The 21665-nt window shown below is 42.3% G+C and overlaps 1 protein-coding gene across 3 annotated transcripts in view; it reads left to right on the top strand.

The window, feature by feature from the left end:
* The window catches only part of osbpl8 (oxysterol binding protein-like 8), an 82381-nt gene that overhangs the window by 467 nt on the left and 60249 nt on the right, over nt 1-21665 (top strand). For all 3 annotated transcript variants that reach the window (XM_035678677.1, XM_035678685.1, XM_035678703.1), the window contains exon 2: nt 18763-18860. In XM_035678677.1, the coding sequence (XP_035534570.1) occupies nt 18816-18860 (45 nt within the window). In that variant the 5' untranslated portion in view covers nt 18763-18815. The remainder of the gene's footprint in view (nt 1-18762; nt 18861-21665) is intronic.

The raw sequence follows: 21665 nt of genomic DNA on the forward strand, positions 1-21665 counted from the left end.
CGAGTTGACAGCCGTGACTCTGCAGTCGAGCAGTGCGTACTATTATGTAATAAGCCAGGGCTAGCGATAGCTTGAGTTGTAAGTCTCGCAGCTTCTCCATCTCCTCACGCTGCCCTCGCATCTTCGCGTCGGTCCCAGCTCTCACTTCAGTGTGAACGTTTTGACGAACAGTCTTGTGTAACGTTAGCTTTTTTTTTTTTGCGTTGAGCTTTGTTTTTTGCAACCGTGCAGTGTTGTAGCGACACGGTTGTTGCTGTGCTGCAAAGACTGAGCGTAAGGCATGTTTCATGTTTGGTTAATTCCTGCCATCCCGCTGGTATCGGGAGATGTTGGCTGAAGCTGTGGGTGTGAAATCTGTGCGGTTTGTTTCAAGCAGTGGTGGAAGTGGTGCTGCCTTTCTTCCATTACCCCCTCTGCATCATCCTCAAACATATGATCCTGCTGCAGTGTTGCATGTCCGCAGCCTCCTCAGCCCTGCTGGTGCTCTGTTACCACTTTCACCCGACGAGAGCCAGGAGCAGAAACAGGAGCCTGGCCGGCAGTAAGGACTGTTCCTAATTGTGTCAGACAACTGATGCATCCGGCAGACCCCGCTCTGTTAACAGATATCTGATATCAGCCTGTCATGTAATCCACCAGAGATTTCACGGAGCTTTGTCCTTTTTCTCTGCTTCTATTCCCGCCCTTTGAGTAGGAAGAGTGAGAAGGCATTCAAACATTCTGACAGGAGCAGGGCAGGTCTTTTGGGCCTGAAAGTGGTCAGATTTAAAGCTCCATGGCTCTAACATGTTTATCAAGAATTAATGATAATAGTCATAAGAGTGTATTATCACCTGAATGTAGGAATTGTTGTGTTTTTTTTGTTACCGCGGATTGCCTCCCACCGAGTCCACCGCGTTGAACCTCTGTGTTTGCACAGTAGCCGAGAAAAGCAAACACTGGCTTGTGTTTTTCGCAAGTTTTGTGTCCACCGTAGTTTCTCCTACACACTCCAGGTCCCGTTCTCATTCCCAGGTCGCCAAATACAGATGGGAATGGCGTTCAGTTAGTTGCAGTCTGCGACTTCACTGCTCGATTCCACTGAACCCTTCACACTGGTCCTTGACACCGACAAGACACTGAAGAATGGATTTGAAACGTCAACATGGGCCAACAACTTCATAGAGAGCTGCGTGTTTTAGTCTAGGTCATAGATAAGAACTGAGCATTTTTGTAACTGACCGCAGATGATTTATTCTCTGTACTTGTGCCAAATTTGGTTCTTCCACTCACATACTGTATTTCCATGTTTTCCGTCCTTTGCTCATTTGCATGTAAATCCCGGGCTTTCCATGTCAGACTTCAGCTGAGGTGAGGCTCGCAGGCCAGGGTCACACCAGCGACCAGCTCATTTGCCAGCCAAATGGAGTTTCCATTCTGCCCTTCTTGAACCACAGCTTGTTGCCCTCACAGTGCGCGCTGCTCTGGTAGACACACACGTAGCTCTAAATGTGAATGCAGAATCTACTTTGGGAGCACCAGCACTGTATGATTACAATGTGAAAGGAAACCACCAGTAATAGATCATTTTTGTCTGGGTTGTTTGCGCAGTGATGGAAGGAAGACACTGAACTGGAAAAGGAAAGTGAAATGGTTTCCTCATGGGGCAACACAACCAGTACAGCCTTTTTCCTATTAAATCTGGATGCCCTTTAAGGTCATCCTGGGTTAATGCTGCAACTAATAATTATTTTCATTTGCCTTTTATCAATAAGATTATTGTTTCAATTCATAATTTCTGTAAATTGTCAGAAAACTTCAAAATGTGCTCATTTTAAAGCTTGATAAATGACTAAAACGGTAAGTTGCATATTAGTGTTCTGTTTCTGTTTTCTGTCTGAGCGCCAGCTGGGTTATTTGTCTAAAGTGGAAATGCCCAATATAGATCCAGAAGTTTCTAAATTTCAAGAGGGTGTCACATCATGTGGTCTCTGCTCAACATGTATCTTAGATGACACACAAAGCACATCAAGTGTTTTAAACAAAGTGAGTATTGAGCAACAGCCTGTCAGCTTATCAGTTCAAATCATTTGTTTGCAGATAAATCTGTTCAATTAGCTATTTATTGTAAGCTAATAGAAAGGCGGTATGGAGAACTATGGCCATGGAGAATGGTGGAACAGTGGAACATCCACCTTGAGATGCACAGTTATGTTAATGAACCTGAATAATTATGCCAAGGGCAGGGCGAGAGGACTCATTTGTAGCTAGGAGAGAGGCAGTTTCTTTGGACACTAACCACTTAACACGGCCTCATCTGCACTGAGCATTTTGAGCGGCTGCTGTATTCCTGCTTTATAGAAATCATCCACATTATATGCACACATGCAATTCTAAGCACGGACAAATCACAGCTTTAACTGTAAGACAGAATACTCATGTACATCGACACTGTTTTTCCACCGCTGAACGGTGCAGTCTTGTGTCCACAGTAGCTTTCATTTGCGTTTTATTGTTTTATGTGTGTGCACACGCAGAAGAATACGAGATAATGCGGGTAAAACTGGTAGGGCAAAATATGGAGCAGGTTTGACTGATGTTTTTTACACTCTTATTTTTCCAGTAATGGTTTACTGAGCATGACCGCTTTTTGTCAGCACCGCCTTGTTCTTCTCATACACACGGCACTTTCTACACCCTTCCTGTACAAAGAAGGGAGGGTTTCACTATCCCACGTTTCATTATACGAGCTCAACTACTTTGAGGTCAGCAGTAATGTATTGAATTGATTGGCTAAATGGTTGAAGTTGAAATGACAACCTAATGTTGAAAAAAGGTAAAAGCAACATATATATTTAATCAGAACATGCTTTAAAAACTGCTGATCTTAATGTTTACAGATTAGTGTAGACAGTATAAGTATAAGTTGGGCTAAAAGCCTTGTGAAGTTAAGTATGCATTTAGTCCTTAATCAAAGTCACAGCAGCCACATTATGAGACAATAAAACAGAGCCCTCGACTTGAGTCTCTCACTGAACAAATATTCACCTGTCAGCAAGTCCCACAGCAGCCTTGTCTCTTTCCTGCCTCCACACTGTAACACCATTAGGAGCTCTAACAAATGGCGTGTTGCTCATGAAGTTATTGAAATGCCAAGGCCAGAGCATCAGTGTGGCGTAATGGTCCCAGCTGGGACACTCAGGCCACTGGCTGTGGTTTGGCTGATTGGATGCATTTGCTCTGACAAATGCCAGATGTGCTCGAAGTGAGATAGTTGCCTCTCACTTCTTGTCGGTGTGGATTTATCCAACAGCAGCGCACAAATCAGGTTAGGTTTTGGCCCGCTTTCGTTCAGCAGCCTTTATTAGCATCCACGAGAGCGTCAGCCGAGGCTTACCAATGAAAACAGCTGTTTTTATTCCAATGAAACCGCATTATTGCGTACCTTTCATTTCACTGCCTCAGCCTTCATTATTCCGACGAGCTTGACTACCCTCGCCTCCCAACTGAACAAACACGCTTTTAATTTGCACCTGTCTCCAGTGATAAAGGCTTTAGTTAAGTGTGCTTCCTTGTGTCAGCCTTGCACCAGGTCCACTGCTGAGCAGGATTTGTTATTTGATAAAGGAGCGTGGGCGTGTCGAGCCCTTTATGAATGTCCCAGCCCATTAACTTCAGTGTCCACCCTCGCCTAGCCCCCAGAGCATAGCTTCAGAGGAAAAAACCTTATTACTGCCCACCTGAACTGCACTTCCTCCTGCATCCCAGAGAGATGTGCTGTAAACTCCAACCAGAAATGGCTTAAGTTGCAGTGTTAGAGCTAGTATCTCCTTTACTATAGATTCAAAGTATCATCTCTAAGTTATGTATGCTTCATTGACTCCAATTGATAACAAATTGAGAATGAAATCATGTCATATGAGCGTTTTCATTCATCTAAACATTCAAGGACAAACCTTTGATCTCCTGAGTCACTTGAACCATTCCTCCAAAGCTGATTTTGTTCGAAACTTTAAGCAGATTATAGCAGTGAGTTCCCCTTTAAAATGGAAAACATTACGATGGCTTCCTCAAAATGGCCTCACTAATCTTTCACACCAGACGCGTATACATGCAGATTTTACACTGGTATAAAGAGTATTACCCATCCTACAAAGCAGCTACGTTGGGACCTAATATTAATTTCCCAGCTTGGTATCCCCGTCCTCTCTGATATGTTTCTGCCCCTCTGACTGATTGGGCTGTGTGTCTCTATTTTTCCCAACTGGTAAAAACTCACAAGGTTTTTTTTCCCCTGACATTACAACATGCTGCTCTGATTGATGTCCACGGTGAACACATGAGGGGATTGATCAGTCGGTCACACGCTGAGCTGAAGCAGACAGATCCTGACGTATTTCTTCATCTTATTGATCTGCTTACCACATGACAGATTAAACAGTTGCCTCACGCACACCCTCAACCACAATAAGCCCAGGCTGAAATAGTCCTTTTTTTACTCTCCATAGCAAACAATGAAACAGTGACTTTGCTCTGTGCAACGTAGCAATTGTGTGTTTGGTGGAGGGTTATATTTTTACCAAAATATAGTCCAAAACACACGTTCCTTAATGATGAATGGATTATGAGTTACGTGTTGAGAGAGGTTTCACCATCTTTATTCAACGTTTTCAAGTTGAATAAAGCATCCCTCCAGAATGCCCTGTTCCTTTGTTTGCATCATCGTGTGCTTAAGTCTTCTTTGCCACCCACAATGTGAATCGTACCTTACCCTCCCAGAGGAATCTTGCTTTGCTGCATAACTGTCATTACGCCACAGCCACCAAACTTACAGTCCACACCAAAAGGAAACGCATTGTGTCTGAGCTCGTGAGCTGAGTCATGAAAGCTTGGCTGGGACTGTAGGTGGAACCTTTGACCGCACCCACGACTGTACTGAGGGCATTTCATAATGAACCGAGCATGTCCTTGTGTTCTTTGAACACGATGGGAACAAAGGCACTGGAGTATGCCCTTTCTTTTGCTCCATTATCCTCCTTGTTCACCGTGGACGCTTTTTGAAGGCTTTTTAGTTGTAGTGGCCGTAGATGTTTTTCCGGAAGAACAAAGGCAATATACATGTCGTAAAAACAAAAAGAAAAAGTATCTCAGAGGGACGTTTGATCATAAATGTGGGACCAGGTATTTTAGTAACTGAAATGCTTGCTGATTCCTAGTGCGCTTGATGTTTTTGTTCCCATTCTTCACAGCTTGTCTTCTTTCTCTCTTTATTTTAAAACAGGGAGCAACTATTCTACATGTCAGACAACTGGCAACCTCAAGACATCGTAACCATTTCCCCCCCGAGCACCTGTTATCAGCTGCTTGCTTCAAACACTGGAGTGAATCAGGGGAAGCTGGTGGCGGTGGAAGCTCTTTCAGGGGCGTTGTCTATCCTCACGTTGAAGCAACTTCATCACATTTTGACATCGCATGCGCAGACACACGTCCACACCTGTTAACGCTATGAACGGCCAGAGCTGTGCCCTTAGCTGTCCTTGAATGGTGTCCAATAGCACGTCAAGCCTTTGTCCAGCTCAGTTGACATTGGGGTGGATTATTTTATAGCTGCAGAGTGGTGTGTGTATGCTGACCTAAAATAAGGACAAAGTTATTGGTTTGCATTGGAATGAATGTAGCTCAATGTAATGTCCAATCAGTCCCTCCAGGATCTTACAGAGAGAGAGCTTTATGTGACTGAAGTCCAACTTGGCAATAAAGTGTTGAGCCGTGACCTGGTCATGGCTGAAGGAGTTAATGAGTGTTGGACATGCTCTGCTTTAAAGTGTCCTGGTTCACTGGTTCAGACTCCAGAGTCCTGTGCACAGCTGCAGCTGTAGCTCTGAGGGATGTGCAGTGTTTTGCTTTTGATGAGCCTGTTTGATACAGCGGGATGATGGTGATGCGAGAGAGAGAGAGAGCGTTCAGTGTTCAGTAAGAATACAATTTCTCATCACACCAGAAAGATGGCACCCACAGTTAGTCAGCAGAGCAGCTTTTAGCTTTTGACAGGTTTCAGCCTGAGTGCCTCTCTAAACTTGCAGATCTTTCTAAGTAATGTGTTAAGGCACAGGTGATTTGGGCCAATCACAGCCCATAAGGAAGGAGGAAGGAGGAAGCTGTTTGGCCTCAGGGGGCAATTGGCTTTTAGTGTCTCTCCTATATCCCCAGTGTTACAACAAGCAGTCGTAACGCAAGGGTGAGAGTGTGACATGATAATATCACTGATTCCTGATCTGGATCTGAAGTACGAGGATAGCAAAAGACCTTAAAGACGGAAGTTAATCAAAGGAATGCGTCTGTATCTTTGTCTCTCAGCTGAATATGATTTAAAACAAAACTTCTCTGTTGAGATGAACTCTTACTTGTGTCTCTCTTATTTCCCTTTTGTGCTGTTCTTATCAAGACTTTATTGTTTTCTCAAAATTCCTTTTGCCTTATCACGATTTAGATAAGTTATCTTTGTGGGCCATGTCTACACCTTCTGTTCAGACTGATCAGGCTTTACTCAGTCTCTGGGTAAACATTTGGACTGATGGCTGTTATTTGCTGTTATTTGTGACAAAGAAGGCCTCTTTCTTCAACAGAGAGATTTTGAACTTTGAGGTGTTGTTGGAGAATTAAGCTGGCTGTGCTTTGCAGAGGTCACTGCAGTTGCTGACAGAAAGAGTGTCCCACTGCAAAACTGACTCCACATTACAAGTTTTAGGTCTTGAATGACTTTTCATTGAAGTGGTGTAATCTCCTCACACGGTCACGACTAGTGCACCGTCGAGCAAGGTCAGACGAGCAGGCCCAGTCTCATTCAAAAGCTCATTGACAGGCAGTGCTTTGGAAGATCTAGGATAGTAAGTTTAGGTGGAACATTTGCTTCTTGAAGCTCGGTGATATAGTGACAATACTCAAACTCACTAGCACAGGTTGATTATTTTCATTACTGATTAATCTGCCGATTATGGTTCAGATTAATACATTGATCGTTTGGTCTATGAAATGTCAGAAAATAGTGAAAAATATCCATCCCAGTTTCTCAAAGTCCAAGGTGATGTCTTTTAAATGTCTTGTTTTGTCGGTCCAAAACCCAAAGATGTTCAGTTTAATATGATATAAAACAGAGAAAAGCAGGAAATCTTCATTTTTGAGAGGCTGAAAACAGCCTTTTCTGACATTTTTGCATGAACAAAGATTTTTAACGATTTAAACTGAATTATCATAGTGCCTATTATTTTTGTCAGATCGACAGACGTGTCGGTTAGTCAGCTAATAGCTCTACTTGTCAGTCACATTAGCTCCCAGAGATTCTCTTATTTTCGATGTTTACAACCAAAATAGAACTTGATACAAAAAATGAGTGCAGATTTACTTGCCCCCCCTGTGGGCAAATCGCGGTGATTCCATTGGTATTAGTTGAACTTCCCTTGAAATTGTGCTGTTTTAAATGCTGGTGTTACACTTTTTTGCTGCATCTTTGTCTTAGCGGTGTCTTATTACACTGGAAATGTAAGTTTTAATTCCATGACAAAGAACGGGTTGACAAATGGGTTTTGGCAACAAGTAATTATATAAGCGGATGCAGTAATCAAGTTACTAGTCCTTCTGACCAACAATTGCATTAACCCTAACCTGATACATTCGTTATTTATGCAATTGTTCTGTTAAAAAGTAAGCAATTTCCACTACAGTAATTATCCATTTATTTTAAAAGATGGAGGACTATGTGGCTTATAGATATGTCCTATATGCGTTGTCTTCATCCACTGCTGTCTTTACCCAAAGCTTCACCCTGCTCTACAGCCTGTCCGCCACAGGCAAGCAGATAGATAAATTCAGTTTATTATGACGCATCTATCTGAGAATGTTGCTTTCTTTCTAGTGAGCAAATGTGATTTAGGAGATCTTTCCCGTCAGTCAGTGGATGTCTGAGTTTTGACGGTAAATGGAAAAGATGTGGTCTTTATCCACGTACCCAGGCCTATGCCGTGCTATGACTCAGTACTGTGTGTGCATGCGTGTTTCTGTAGAACTCATTTCTTTCTGGTATTTCTGACACATGAATTTCGACCTGCGTGTTTTTCCTTCAGTAACTCACCCACAGCTGGTGGCTTTTGTCAGCAGCATGTGTCCCCTGCAGCTGGATCAGCACATACACACACCACACATAACAATACAGGAACACATACATCCTGCATGTTACACGCAAACAAGCCAACAGACTGCTCATGGTCTTAAAATATAAAACAAATGCTACCACATCATAAGCCAAACCAAAAAGAATAGTTCACAGCAATAGAAGAATCCACGGGGACAGAGCTTAGAGCCTGATAACACTCCCATGGCCACGATGATGTGGCAGCTTGGTGCAGAAATAGGACATTCATTTTGATCTTACCAGACACAAGATTGTATTAGCTGTGAGTTCAGGGTGAGCAGCTTCCTGGTGATAAATAAAAACTCCTAATACAAAATGTTTTGTTATGATTTAGCAGGACACACAGAGTTTGCAAAGTGCAATGGAAAAAGGGCATAAAAACAATACAATATTGCCAAAGAGATCCTCAAAGTCCCAATACATTCACCATACCTGGCAAAGCAATTAAAAAAAAGCCAGATTGTGTTCTGGGTTTCCCTCAGGAAACTGGTTAACAGTGGTGATCAGCACTCTCAATTCTTTCATTTAGTTTTTTAGTTTAAATACTGAACCAGAAAATCCCCCCAAAATGATGTCTCCTGCCACAGAACCAACTGTGAGCGCAGGTGGTGACACGCTGGATGACATTGGCGCTCGTCACTGAGGAGGATGAGTTTTTCACTAATATGCTGCTGAGAGGGTATTGTTGACCTCAGCTGTCAGTGTCATTCCTCTGAATTCGGTGTTCAATAGCGCGTGTCTGTATAAATAATAAACAGTGCCTGTCAGGTGATGGGGCCAGTGGGAGGCAGCGTCCTAACTTTAGCCTTATTTGCCTTGTGTTCACGGCGCCTCTCGGCCCCTTTACTGCCAGCATGGTTGATGGTTTAAACAGTGGCCCTACTCATATTTTCACTGTGATTTAACCAATGAGATGGAATAAATCAGATCGTTCAGGTGTTTTAATACTGTGTGTGTGTGTGTGTGTGTGGGGGCCGTGGGGCTGTAGGCTCCGTACACTGAGGTCACGTCCAGCAGGGAATGCTCCTATGTAAAGCTTACTCCTCACTGTCACTGCACACACACACACAGAGGGAGCTCTCGCTGCCGCTCCGCCGCCGACACCGGCAGCCCTGCAGCACGTGCCTACATTTCAGAGGAGGAAGAAAAATATGGTGATGTCATCTCTATGTCTCTCTCTCTCTCTCCCTCCCTCTGTCAGAGGCTGTGTTGTGAATGTAATGGTGCTTTCTGCTACCCAGGCTGCACGAGGTAGGTCCTCCATTCACCTCCCCGCGCTCTCTCGCACACGTGCATGCTGCGTCGCTCCAGTTGCCCTCCGTGCCTCTGTGTTTGCGTGCTTTTGAATGGACCTGCGCTTGGATCTGGATAAATGTAGTCTGTGCTCCCGCGCGTGCAACAGTCTCACTCTCGAGGGCTCCTTTTGGGTGTTTTCACGCTCTCTGTTCGCGTGTAGGAAGGCTCCGTCAGGGTAACAGACGCTAATACGCTGAGGTCACATCACACCACAGCTTGGAGATGTGTCCTGGTACTCGGCGAGCTACTCAGAATGTGTGTGGTGGTGTCAGACTGCAGATAGCTGTTGCAATCCCAGGCTGGAGACGAGGTGGTGAAGCATATTTGTCCAGCTTCTGACAGCACTGGTCTTCCGCTCTTTTCTTCAAAGGTCATTCTCGGGGCACAGGAAGATCGTCTACCGCTGTGACTTTTGTACTTCCTCGTTAAGTCCGCTAATCCTTTAAAACATAAAAAATATGAACAATCTTTAGGCTGGATGTCATCTCAGCCTCACATGATTTCTCCCTTTTCTGTTATGCAAGAGGTATCACATACACAAACAGACACACATTATTCAACTCAGGCTGCGTGCGTCATGCACATTTTCACCGTGCAGCTCTGTAGTGGAGCTGTGGCTCTGTTCTCTCTGTGATTTTCCGCGCCGTCTCTGTGGCAAGCGAGGATTTTGCGCTGTCCGCCGTGAGCCAACAGCCAGTTAAAACGCCATGCAGCCGCGGTGTTTCTCCTCCAACGGGACTGGACACTCGGAGGTCATCACAGTCTCCTTGACACCACAGCAGTTCAGAGCTTCTCATCGTCCCTCCTCCTCCTCCTCATCAGCATTCCCATCCACACGTTGATCTCTTGGATCAGATAAATGAATGCTAAAGAGCGCTGAGTCACCTTGTTGCATTTAAAAGCGTAATACAGTTTTATTTTGCAAGGTGACACGCTTGTGCTCTATAATCGTGCTCCAACAATAGAGAGGAGATATTGTAGAAACCAATTATAATGCTCATTGTATAATTCTTGTTTTATTAACATGATAATGGTCTCGTTTTTTGTTGAGCACTGTTTCATGTCACTGTGCTTCAACTAACGATTATTGTCATTATCAATCATGTCGATTATTTTCTCGAATAGTTGTTTGGTCCAGAAAATGGTGAAAAATGTATTTCCCAAAGCCCAAGCTGACATCCTCAAATGTCTTGTTTTGTCCTGTCATAGAAGACTAAAGAAACCAGAAAATATTCCCATTTGAGAAGCTGAAATTGTAATTTCTACATTAACCATACTAAAACAGTGAGTCAAAACCATGAATTGATTATCCAAGTAGTTGGCAATTAATTGAATAGCTGACAACTAAATGATTAAATGGCTCTAATGCAGTGGCAAGGGCGTGGAAACCAGCTTTAATGGACTGAATGTGGCACATGAGGCGATATGACATTGAATTACAATCAGATGATGATCTAAACCGTGGCTAGAAGTGTGGCAGCAAATGCTGTCCTAACTATTACTGTAGAGGACGAGCTGAAGTAGAAATAGCTAAATATCAAGTAGAGAGGATTATAAAAACATTAAAAACATGTCTGGTGATGTTTCTCTCCCATGAAAAGACCAAAGCAAAACTAATAAAGATTGTGTGTGTATCTAAAGCCTGATTTTTCTTCTTCCTCTGTGCCATAGACTTTTAAAAACACATCAGTGAGCCACAGTGTTGCACTGGGTGACACGTTCCTTCCTTACCAGCAACACACACACACACACACACACACACTCTCTGTAGTTTATTTTGACTCAGTCCCACATACACCGTCCTGCTGACCCAAATAATCACTAGAGCACAAAATGAGTATTAGTCTGCAGCTGAAAGTAGTCGCAAAGGTTTTAACACCTGTTGCGGTGCCCAGCTGTTTTATGAAATTATTTGGCCTTTAAAAAAAAAAAAAAGAAAGTATATATTTGTGACCTGTTAGGAACCAATAGGCCTGGAGGGTCTGACAGCTAAACATGAGAGACAGACTAACCGTTGTTTGGTCTTTTATTTGACAGTCATCAAACACATAGAATAACACTAGCTTTATTCTTTTAACTGCTGCCTGTTGAGGTGTTTTCCACCTTTGCAGTAATCATTTAGTATCTTTCCAGCACAAACTGGCACGGAGCAAGTCAGGTTTTAGAGAACACCCACTGTCTCTCTGAAGGGAGGGTGCGGGGAGCCAACAGTACATTTATAGAAAGTAGGGAAATAACCTAAAGACTATTTTCCACAAGCTGCAAGCTATTTCTGGTCAGATTTAGCAAGCCAAGGCAAGGCTTCAGAGTGACCCAACCTGCTTTATACATTTTTTGAAATATAATTTCTGCTTTGTTGTTATGTATATTCACTCTCTCAGACCAAATCTCTAGGATGCTTTAATGTGGAGGAGACAGGATGTATGTAAAGGCATCTTGTGTTTATGAGATTTAATCTGTGGCTGACAGATGATATTTAATTGTACAGTGCTGTAAGATCTGCAACTCTATTATTTTTCTAAACCACAGAAAGATATGTAACCATCCTGTCCTGCATTATCTCCTTACACTGAAAGTGCTGTCGGGTCTCCTACATGTAGTATCAGATTTCTTTACATTTTTCACTGATATGTATACATTTCTGTTCTTGTCAGGAGGCTGGAAAGTGATTCCTATTCTGGTGAAACAGTGCTGGATTCTCTGTGGTCGAGCAAGGCAATCCTCTGCCTCTACTTACATGGTTGATTAATATTCCTCACTCCCTGACCTACATGGATTAATTCTGTTTAAAGATGTCTCCCCCTGAGCACAGCACCAAACTGGGACAGGCAGAAGATTATGTTGGACCGAGCGACTTGAATGTCCCCTCTGTCCTTCTCTTTCTGCTGTTTAATTTCCATAGAGACCATATTTGGAAACACAGTTTGACCATCAGCCCCTCGTTCCTGTCAGATGAGATTTCTAGTAGCCTTTTTTTTTTGCAGAGGTAAAAAAGTTGAAATCTGTACTTGACGTTACAGTCTACCTGGAATGTGTGTGTCCACTGACAGTACAAGGAGGAAACAGTCTGGTAGGAAAGAGAGACTCCTTCTCCCTGCAGCATTTAAACAGCCACTCCATGCAGAATCTGACGGGGCAAAATCTAGAACTAAAGCACTGGGAGAGGGGAGGGAGGGTTTATAGCCAAAGATATGCAGCGTTATGTCATGAAGGGTGCTGGATTTCAGCATATGATTAGTAATGTGTCCTTTTTATATAAAAATAACAAAGGAGCATTTTTTGTTTGCACTAATTAGGAAACCTATTCTTTAAATCATGATTTGACAATGAATATGTGTTCATGTTCCTTGTATTATTAGCCAGATGTATGTTAAGGTAACATCAGCTTGGGAACTGTTCCACCCCTACTCTGCACCCATGGTGTTGTCATCAGCTTGTTTTGCCTGACCAACAGTCCAAAAATATATAATTCACTGTCATAGCAAATCCTCACAAGCTACAACCAAGAGAATAACTGCCAATTTTGACTGAAAAGATCAAAATAGTTGACGATTGACTAATCAATTAATGAACTAATTGTCACTTTAATCCAGACCGATTTAGAATGGATTGCAGTGAAATTTGATACAGATATACAGATACCCTTCAGGATAAACTGAGTAACTCTGGTGAGAAGTATCCTGAGGCTAGGTGTCTGACTGAAGTGTCTGGCTTCTGTGGAGCCAGCACAGGTTTATAAAGAAGCTGACAGCAATTTATTGTGATATTTACTGGTGGTTTGGTGGCACGGGCAACATTCAGACAAATACATGATTTCAGCATGCACACAGGATTACAAACTGATAGTATATGATATATGTTATGTTATTTACAGTGCTCAGTGCTCTTAGCCCTTACCATCTCAAACCATTGCTATCTGCAGCCAACAACTCTGCAGCAGCACATCTTTTCATTGTAAAAAAGAATAGAAAAACAAGCTTTTGCTGTTGAAGATTACCTAAAAGCTCCGTCATCACTTAGCAGGAGTGGAGACAATAGAGGCCTCGTTCAGAATGATCAGAGTGGCTGACTGTGGCTTCAACGAGTGGTGATGAAGAAGAGATTGAATCCTCAGACAAAAACATAGTAATGACAATCGTCTGTGCTGTGGTTTAATGTTTGACTTCTATTAGTAAAGTGGGGAAAAATATCAGGGAACAACATGCAACAACGTAACAATCTGATCCTTTGCTGTAATCCCTCATCTAGCATGGCAGCACACCGTATGTCTCACTTAACCACGAGTAATCATTTCCCAAACACTCGCAGTGACAGCAGTGATAGGCCTCTATAGATCTGCTTCCCGGGCTGTCAGAGAGCTGCCTCCCCTTTTGATGATGGACAGCAACATCACTACAATCAGCTTAGGATCCTGAAATGATTGCTGTCCTTTCCTGCCCTGTATAATCTAAAAACAATCAAGATCAAAGTATTTCACTGCTGCAGTTCCAAAACAATAGTGACAAGCAATCCAAACAAAGACTTTCTGGTTTGCTCTTATTATTTCCTAACCAAGCATTATACATAAGTGCTTTTTGGTAAAACATCCAGCTTCATTCATTCATTTTGTGATATTTGTAATGTTTGACAGACCACAATTACTATTAGTTGATTAATCAATTAGTTGTCAACTATTAAATTAATCTATTTTGATAATTGATTATTCATTTTATAAGAAAAAAATATTAAAATTCTTCGGTTTCAGCTTCTCAAATTGTATAATATTTGTTGGTTTCTTCCTCCTCTATGACAGTAGACTGAATATCTTTGGGCAGGGCGCAAAACAAGACATCATTTGGGACATAGTGGTCCACATTTTCTGCCATTTTCTGGGCCAAACAACTAATCAGTTAATCGAGAAAATGATCAACAGACCTCTTAGAGTTAGTATTGTGTAGTACTAATTCAAAGCAAAACAAGCAAACTAGCAAAACTAGACAGTCTAAAAGGTGTGGTTAGTCTGAACCAGCATCAAGAACAAGAGGGACATGACTGGATAAAAATAACCTCTGAAGGAGTTCAGTTGTTTTTAATGCCAGAGGTTGTGTGTCATCATCATTACACACTCCTTTTTGCATTGGTTATAATGGTGTTGTATCATGAATCCACCACCTTGCCAACTCTCAAAATATGCATCACCAGGAATGGTGGAAAAATGTTTGCCGTTCATTAGTCTTAAGTTTGGGTTAAAAGCATACATTATTCCCAGAGGTTTCCCTCCTATCCTTTGGCTGTGTGGAGAAACCCCTCAGCCAGTGTTCCGGCTTTGTTTTGGGGCCACTGCCAAGCCACACATTTAGGATTCCCTGTGCGTTTGCCCTCTATCTTTGGCAATGATTCATAGCTCTTAGCTCACAGAGCGCTGTGGTACGACTGAAACGGATTGTTGTGTGCCAGCTCGTATGAAGGGGCAGAGTGTCAGCAAAGTGTGGGAGAAAGTGAGGACAATAGAACCATAGCGAGTGGATTGTCTGTCACTGGCTTGTCCATTGCTTATGTCACTGGTTATGTCATAATCAGACTTTGTTATGGAAACAGGAAAAAAAGCTTAGGCGGTAATAATTAGACAAAAGAAAAACAGGATTAAGAGTCTACAGTGATACTAGCGGCTGTGTGTACTCATGCATAGCAGTGCTTTGAGCCAAATGCTGACGTCAGCATGCTAACATGCTCACAGTGTTAACATACTTATTAGGTATAATGTTTATCATTAAACCATCTTGGTATTACCATGCACAATACAGCTGGGGCTCATGGGGAATTGTTTTTGTTTTGCCCTGCTGGTGATGCTAGAGGAAACGTGAAGGCAGCTCATCCAGTGGGGAACATGAATATCTGTGATGCCAATAGTTGTCGAGACATTTCATTCAAAAACCAAAATATAAAGATCCTCGCCATGTCCCCATAAGGGCAGCTGCAAATGGAAAGCAGCTTCAGAGCTAATGTGTGTTTAGTCGTCCAAAAAATAAGCTACAGCAGAAGCTGAAGCATATGTTGACTCTTTGGATACTGAAAATGTAAAGTCAATAGCAAAAAGCTTACTATAGACCTATAAATAAGATAGGATGCTTTCTGTATCCCATAGGGAAATTCGGTTGTCTTTGCTGCAACACACTTCAGAGACAAGCAGAGCAGCAAATGTTGACAAAGAATAATGCAAAACATTTTTTTACCTCCCCTACAGTACTAAAAAACATTCCCTGTAGCTGCAGGCCTTGATTTTGTGTTATTTCCCCACCTCAGCTATGTGGCTGCTGCTCCAGGCTGAGTCATGGACTGATTGCTAAAGCCGGTTTTGAGAAAGAGTGGAAAGCATCTGTCTCAGCGTGACGGGTCCTTGAGAGCCGAGGCCAGATGAAGTGTGTGTGCCGGCTGAAGCCAAGAGGCTGTTGGAGCGCTGGAGCGTTACATTAGCAGAATGACTGGTGGGGGGATTTAGTGACCTTCTCTTTGTCAGGATGTCCTCCTGTCCTCTGTCTCATATTAGGCACTATTTGTCTCTCAAGAGTCTCCTAAAGCTGCTTCCTTCCTGCTACCTTTCTTCTTCTACCTTCTTGACACCGTTCTGAGAAAACTCATTTACGAATATTGGCAAGAGAAGAGAAAACAAACTTCAATAGTAATAAAGATTGTACGATGATTATTCGAACCACAACAAAATGGAGTACCACCTTCTCTTGAGTACTGGTTGCACAGAATCCTACTTTCTCAGTACAATACAATATCTTATTTCCTAGAATGATCTGAATCTCTACGCCCCCTTTTCTTTTATCACTACTATCTGTAGCTTTCATGATTTGAATCCATGTCCCTATTGGGGCTGTGTATTAGCAAGAAGGTGATTTTAAAATTATTTTTATTTTAAAACTGTCATAATATAAAGAATACAACCCCATATGGATTCAATTTTACTGTGTATGCAATCAGAACAATGGGATCTGCATTTACCACACTCTCTGTAACATACAACATCATAGCACTACTTTTTGTGCAATCTTAGTGTTAGAGTAGAAGAGTTAAATGACTGCAGATAGGTTACACCACAGCTATTTAGAGGTAGGGTGCCACAAATCTTTGCATGTAAACTATTCATTAAGAATCAATAAAAAAAATTTGAGAATTGATACAGTATCATGAAATCCTCAAGTGTATTGATAGTTTGTTACACACCTAGTCCCAATAAGGCACTTATGTTCCTGTTTCAGCTCTGATTGGATCTGGATCCAATCTGGATGATATTGCTGCTTCCCTGGATCCAATAACTGGTCTCAGCGCAGTTAATAAAGGGAGGCAGGAGCAGAAAGGGGGACTAAACATTCTCTTTTATTTTCACCATAGCTTTATTTCACAAATTACCCACAAAATCCAAAGTCATCTACTTGATGCCACGAAGAAGTGTGTCTGAGGCATTTTCCATTGGTGAAGCTATATGGACTCTCACCTGGGGGGCTACATCACCTTCAATTTAGCTTCTTCTAGGCAGAGACAGAGTTTTATTTCTTCATACAATCCTTACATCTGCAGTGTCAGCCTTCAAGTCGCAGCATTTGCTTTCTCATGTGGCCTCTCGTGGCAACATGGTCTGATATGGTGTAGTCTCACAGGTTTCATACCATTAAAATATACAAATAAACAGCAATCAGCACAAGTGGCTGCCTCCTGTAATCTTGAAAGCATTTTTAGGACAACCACGTGTTGGGAGGCAGCTGCTCCGCCCAAAATAATCTCCCCGAAAGCGTAGAGTGTAATTAACAGATGGTCCCACTTGTTCATGAAGTCATGTCGAGGATTTAACTGACAGCGGCATTACAATGGCGAACAGCGAGGTTAGTCCTGGATTTCATTGTGTGCAGGTACAGCGATTGCATAGAGAACAAATAGGTAATGAGTTAGACTGTACAAGGGCTTGTTGACGGACGGGTGGGTGGGGAAGTGAATGTTAATGGGTAGATGCATACAGTTTGCTTTTGTGTGGCTCGGCTTAGCGCATGTTAGCTCTGTTTCCCATGAATCACATGAGCATTTTTGTGTGTAAATATATGACCATTTTGATGCGTAGTGTTACTGTGTGTATTTAGTTACTTTTGGTATTAGGGATATGTGTGGAAGAGTGCCATGTGTGCCATTTTTCAGTCTGATCTCTCTATGAAAAAGTTAGTTTTAATGATATATAGGATTTAAGAGCTTATAATTGTATTGGGGCTAGGTATTGAAATGTGGGATGTAGTGGAGTGGTTGTTGGATATGGAATCGATTTAATCCACAAAGGTACTTACAGTACAGCACTAGTATGATAATGAAAATGTTTGTCTGTGTGTACTCGAGGGCTTATTGTATCCCCTTGAGTCTTTTTCTCGTGTCTAACATAGAATGCTGCATTGCTGCTTTGATTTGTTATTCTGTATTGTGAGAAAAATCGCTTTCTTTTGATCTCTTTTCATATCTGAGTATGCTAACAGCAGGTAGCTGTTAAATCTGAGGGTAATAACCAGGTAGAGCTGACTCAAAGTCACACCTTTCCTGTAGCATCCCACCCTAAATATACAAGGAGTAGTAGGGTCAAATTCCTGTGGATTCATGAGGTAACCTACAACAGATACCCTCACTGTCGTACCCTTGAGTAACTTCCCAGCAGGTCAGTGGAGCGGCTAAGTGACAGCCAGCAAAAACCATCCCTGGATAGATAAAGGTTAAAAACAGTGTCGCGCTCCAGCACTTCTATAGGGAAAACAAGCTGAGGGCAGACAGATAGAGATGGACTAAAGGAATGCATTTATAAGGACTGTTGGGGAAAAGGAACTGACTGATCATCCATCCTCCCCTGCTTGTACTAGAGAAAGGCTGTTTATTAAAGGCCTAGAGCTACAGCACCTTTGTTTGGGTTGAAAAAATGGCAGTGGGCAATGGTGAGCAGGTTTCTCTGCATTAGTATACAATAAGAGAAATGAGAGAAATCCTTTGGTAAACTGCCAATGCAGCCTGGTTGATCTGAAATGTGATAGTTGAGTAGGCATGATGTTCCAAATAAGTCCAATCTTGCAAACTAGCCATCCCACATGAGGTTAAAGGGTACTTTGAAAAATTCAGTGCTATTGCCAAGCCAAAAAATAACTGCTTTCAAAACAACCCCAAGCCTTACAGGACTGAATTTTGAACAGATTGTACATTTTGAATGTACAAATTGCTAAATGAAAGAAACTGTGCACATACGTTTCAGTATTGTCCTGTTGTGGTAACAGATTGTGTCTCCTTCCTAACAGATATGCAGTCGTCAGAGCAGCGCTGACAGGCCTGGCTCTGGATTAACACGACCATGGAGTCCTCCTCAGAGTCCCAGCAGGAGCCTGAGAAAACGTTGGTGAGTCAACACACTTGCATATGTACGTATTTTACCACGTGGCATGCAGATTCTTTCCAAATCAAGAGTCTCTGACCAACTATTCCAAAATAGAATTGGCATATAATTAGGGAAAAAAGGAAAAAGGATAAAAGTTTACTAAAGTCCTTGTAACTATATCTTTAAAGATTCTGACTGATGAACTCAATGTAACATTTATTATTGAGTATTTTGGAATGAAACTCTTTACACAAAATATGCACTGTATTTTGTAGGCTCACTCAAGCAAGTGATCTGAAATCCACCCACCCTTCCTCATTGCCTCTTAGACGCTGATAATTGTCCCTTATAATTGGTGGTATTCACTCAACCTCCATGTATAGTCTTAAGTCGGAAAGGGTTCCTGTTTCCTGCTGGCACCAGTGACGGGATCTCTGCTCCAGGAGTACACTCTCTGAGACTTAATGATTAGCTTAAGGTGCTAATATTGCTAACCTGCCACAGGGTTGTCAGGCTCGCTGTGGCAGACACTGCTCTTTGCTGCCTGTAATTAAACTCTTGTCAGGGCGTGTGTGTGTGTGTGTGCGTGTGTGTGTGTCAGTAGATAGACAAGAAAGCTAAAGTCACTTTGGCTGCAGACAATTAAAGGTCACACAGAGTTGTGTTTTTTCAACGTTCTGAGGAACAGAAATTGTGATGAAACAGGCAAGTCAAACTGAAAAGGACACAATCATCCACAGTTGTTGTTCTTTGTTCTGCACTACAATATACAGTTGTTGCCACTTCCTGTTGCAGGTTGACTGTGCCCTACTAGAGGCAAACCCAGACCTAAATGAGCTAATTTCATTTAAATTCATGGAATGGGGTGAGACAACAGTTTTTATGGCCTTATTCCGATATAACCAATTTTTATCTCCAAATTTGCCAGTTGTTCCACATGAGGTTTTAGAGCAAGACTGCTATATAACTCCAAGTTACTAGTTTTAAGCAATAGAACACATTTAGTCTTATCTGTATTCAGCGCAGCTTTAAAGTTATGCAGAGATGTCTGAAGTCTGTACCAGTAGACAAATTTAGACACAGCTTAAAATGGAGAAGAGCCATATGCAAACAAAATTATATCATCTGCATAAACACTGCTTTTGTAAGATGTGTTTGAGTAGAAATCTAGTTTATGTGGATTGTAAGTATTAATGGACCAAGTACAGAAACTTGTGGTACCCCACCTTTGCCTGTGTTCAGTTAGACACAAGGTCTGAATAAGAGCGTAGAAACCACATCCTCACTTATAATCTCACACAGGAACGACTGCATACTCTACTGCGACCAAGCAAAGATGGGAACCAGTGGCACCTTCAGTCACCACACAAACATTTAAACACCCACGCATAAAATACCACTTCTCTCCTCTCAGCTCCCAGGATTGTGATTCTGCCCTTTCATTTCACCTTTATCATAATCCTCAGTAGCCATTTTTGCAGTGAACAGGAGGGCAATTATAATTGCAGATAACTGGGGTGATAACAGTACTGGCCACCGCTCCCACAGGCCTCCACACACAATGACACACAATAGGAGTGTATGGGAGCAGAGCTAACAGCCCTTCCCTACTTCTTTGAATCTTGCTTAGAGCTGGAGTGAGTTTTAATAGCACTTTTATATCTGTTAGTAGTGCAAGCTAATTTCTCACCCCGCCTTCTCCGGAGCTTATATTAGTGGCTGCATAATTAAACTGCTGATGCGTAAATTGGTTTGAAAGCCACGTTGGTATATTTAGTGTTGTTTTGAATGCTTTCTTTTGGACTGAATTGAATTTGATGAATGCGTACCTCTCTGCGATTCAGCAATACACCGTCTTTGTGGAGGCTCCGGGGCAGTGTGCTATCCTTCCATCACACATTACGAGCGACCGCAGTGCCAGGATGGTGTGAGACTTAGACTGTGGGACGTATTGTGTTGCTGGCATATCCTGTTGTTTGCTGAAAGGGCCCGTTGGTAGAGAGTATGGCTCCCAACATGAGATGAAAGGCTCTGGGAAGCACGCCAGGTGTCTGCCGCTTCTCCCCTCGCTCTGACATCCTCACAGTCAGGAGACGCTTCAGTAAAGGTTTATGGCAGCCAGCCCCCCCTCCTGTTTCAAACATCCACTGCCATTCAGTCTGCTGTCATTTGCATTGTACATACTGTAATGAAAGAGCCGGTGACCTGCTGTTCAGAATAGGCAGCAGTGAAAAGGCACATAGACAGGCATTATGCTCTTGAACAATGGGTTTGAGGTAGCTTAGGGTTTAGAGAAGAGGATCTGTGCCTAGGAGATCACTGACTGAGGAGATTTGAGCAGCCGAAATGAATGAGAAAGAACCTTTATCCATGGTGGCTGTTGAATTGCCCTTTGGCAAGGCATTTCACCCCCATTTGTTCCCGAGGAGCTTTGCAGTTCCAACTGTACAAGATTAGTTGTGCTGGGAAGCTCCCAGTATAAATGCATGGCAGGATATTGCTGGGAAATAGATAAGAGTAATTCTTTATAATAAAGGTTTTTATTAATGTAGTCATTGCAGTCTCTCGGGAACAAGATAGTTACTATTACCAGTTCCCATCTGATGCAACTGCAACACGTGCCATCAATCAGTTTGTATTAAACATAATTAGGCCTGTAATACTCACAGAAGGCTCACTATTGAGTCTTCATATCCCAGTATTTTCTCCAACCCAACTCTTCTTTGAGCACTGATCCAGCCTTTACAATAGTATAGTGCACTCCATCTAAAATATGCTGACATTCTTGCTATTGGAAAGAAGTTTGAAAGTCCCTTATTAATGGGA

Source organism: Morone saxatilis, unplaced genomic scaffold (genome assembly GCF_004916995.1).
Source record: "Morone saxatilis isolate NCDOM2014 unplaced genomic scaffold, NCSU_SB_2.0 Contig10, whole genome shotgun sequence".
Lineage (NCBI taxonomy): Eukaryota > Metazoa > Chordata > Actinopteri > Moronidae > Morone > Morone saxatilis.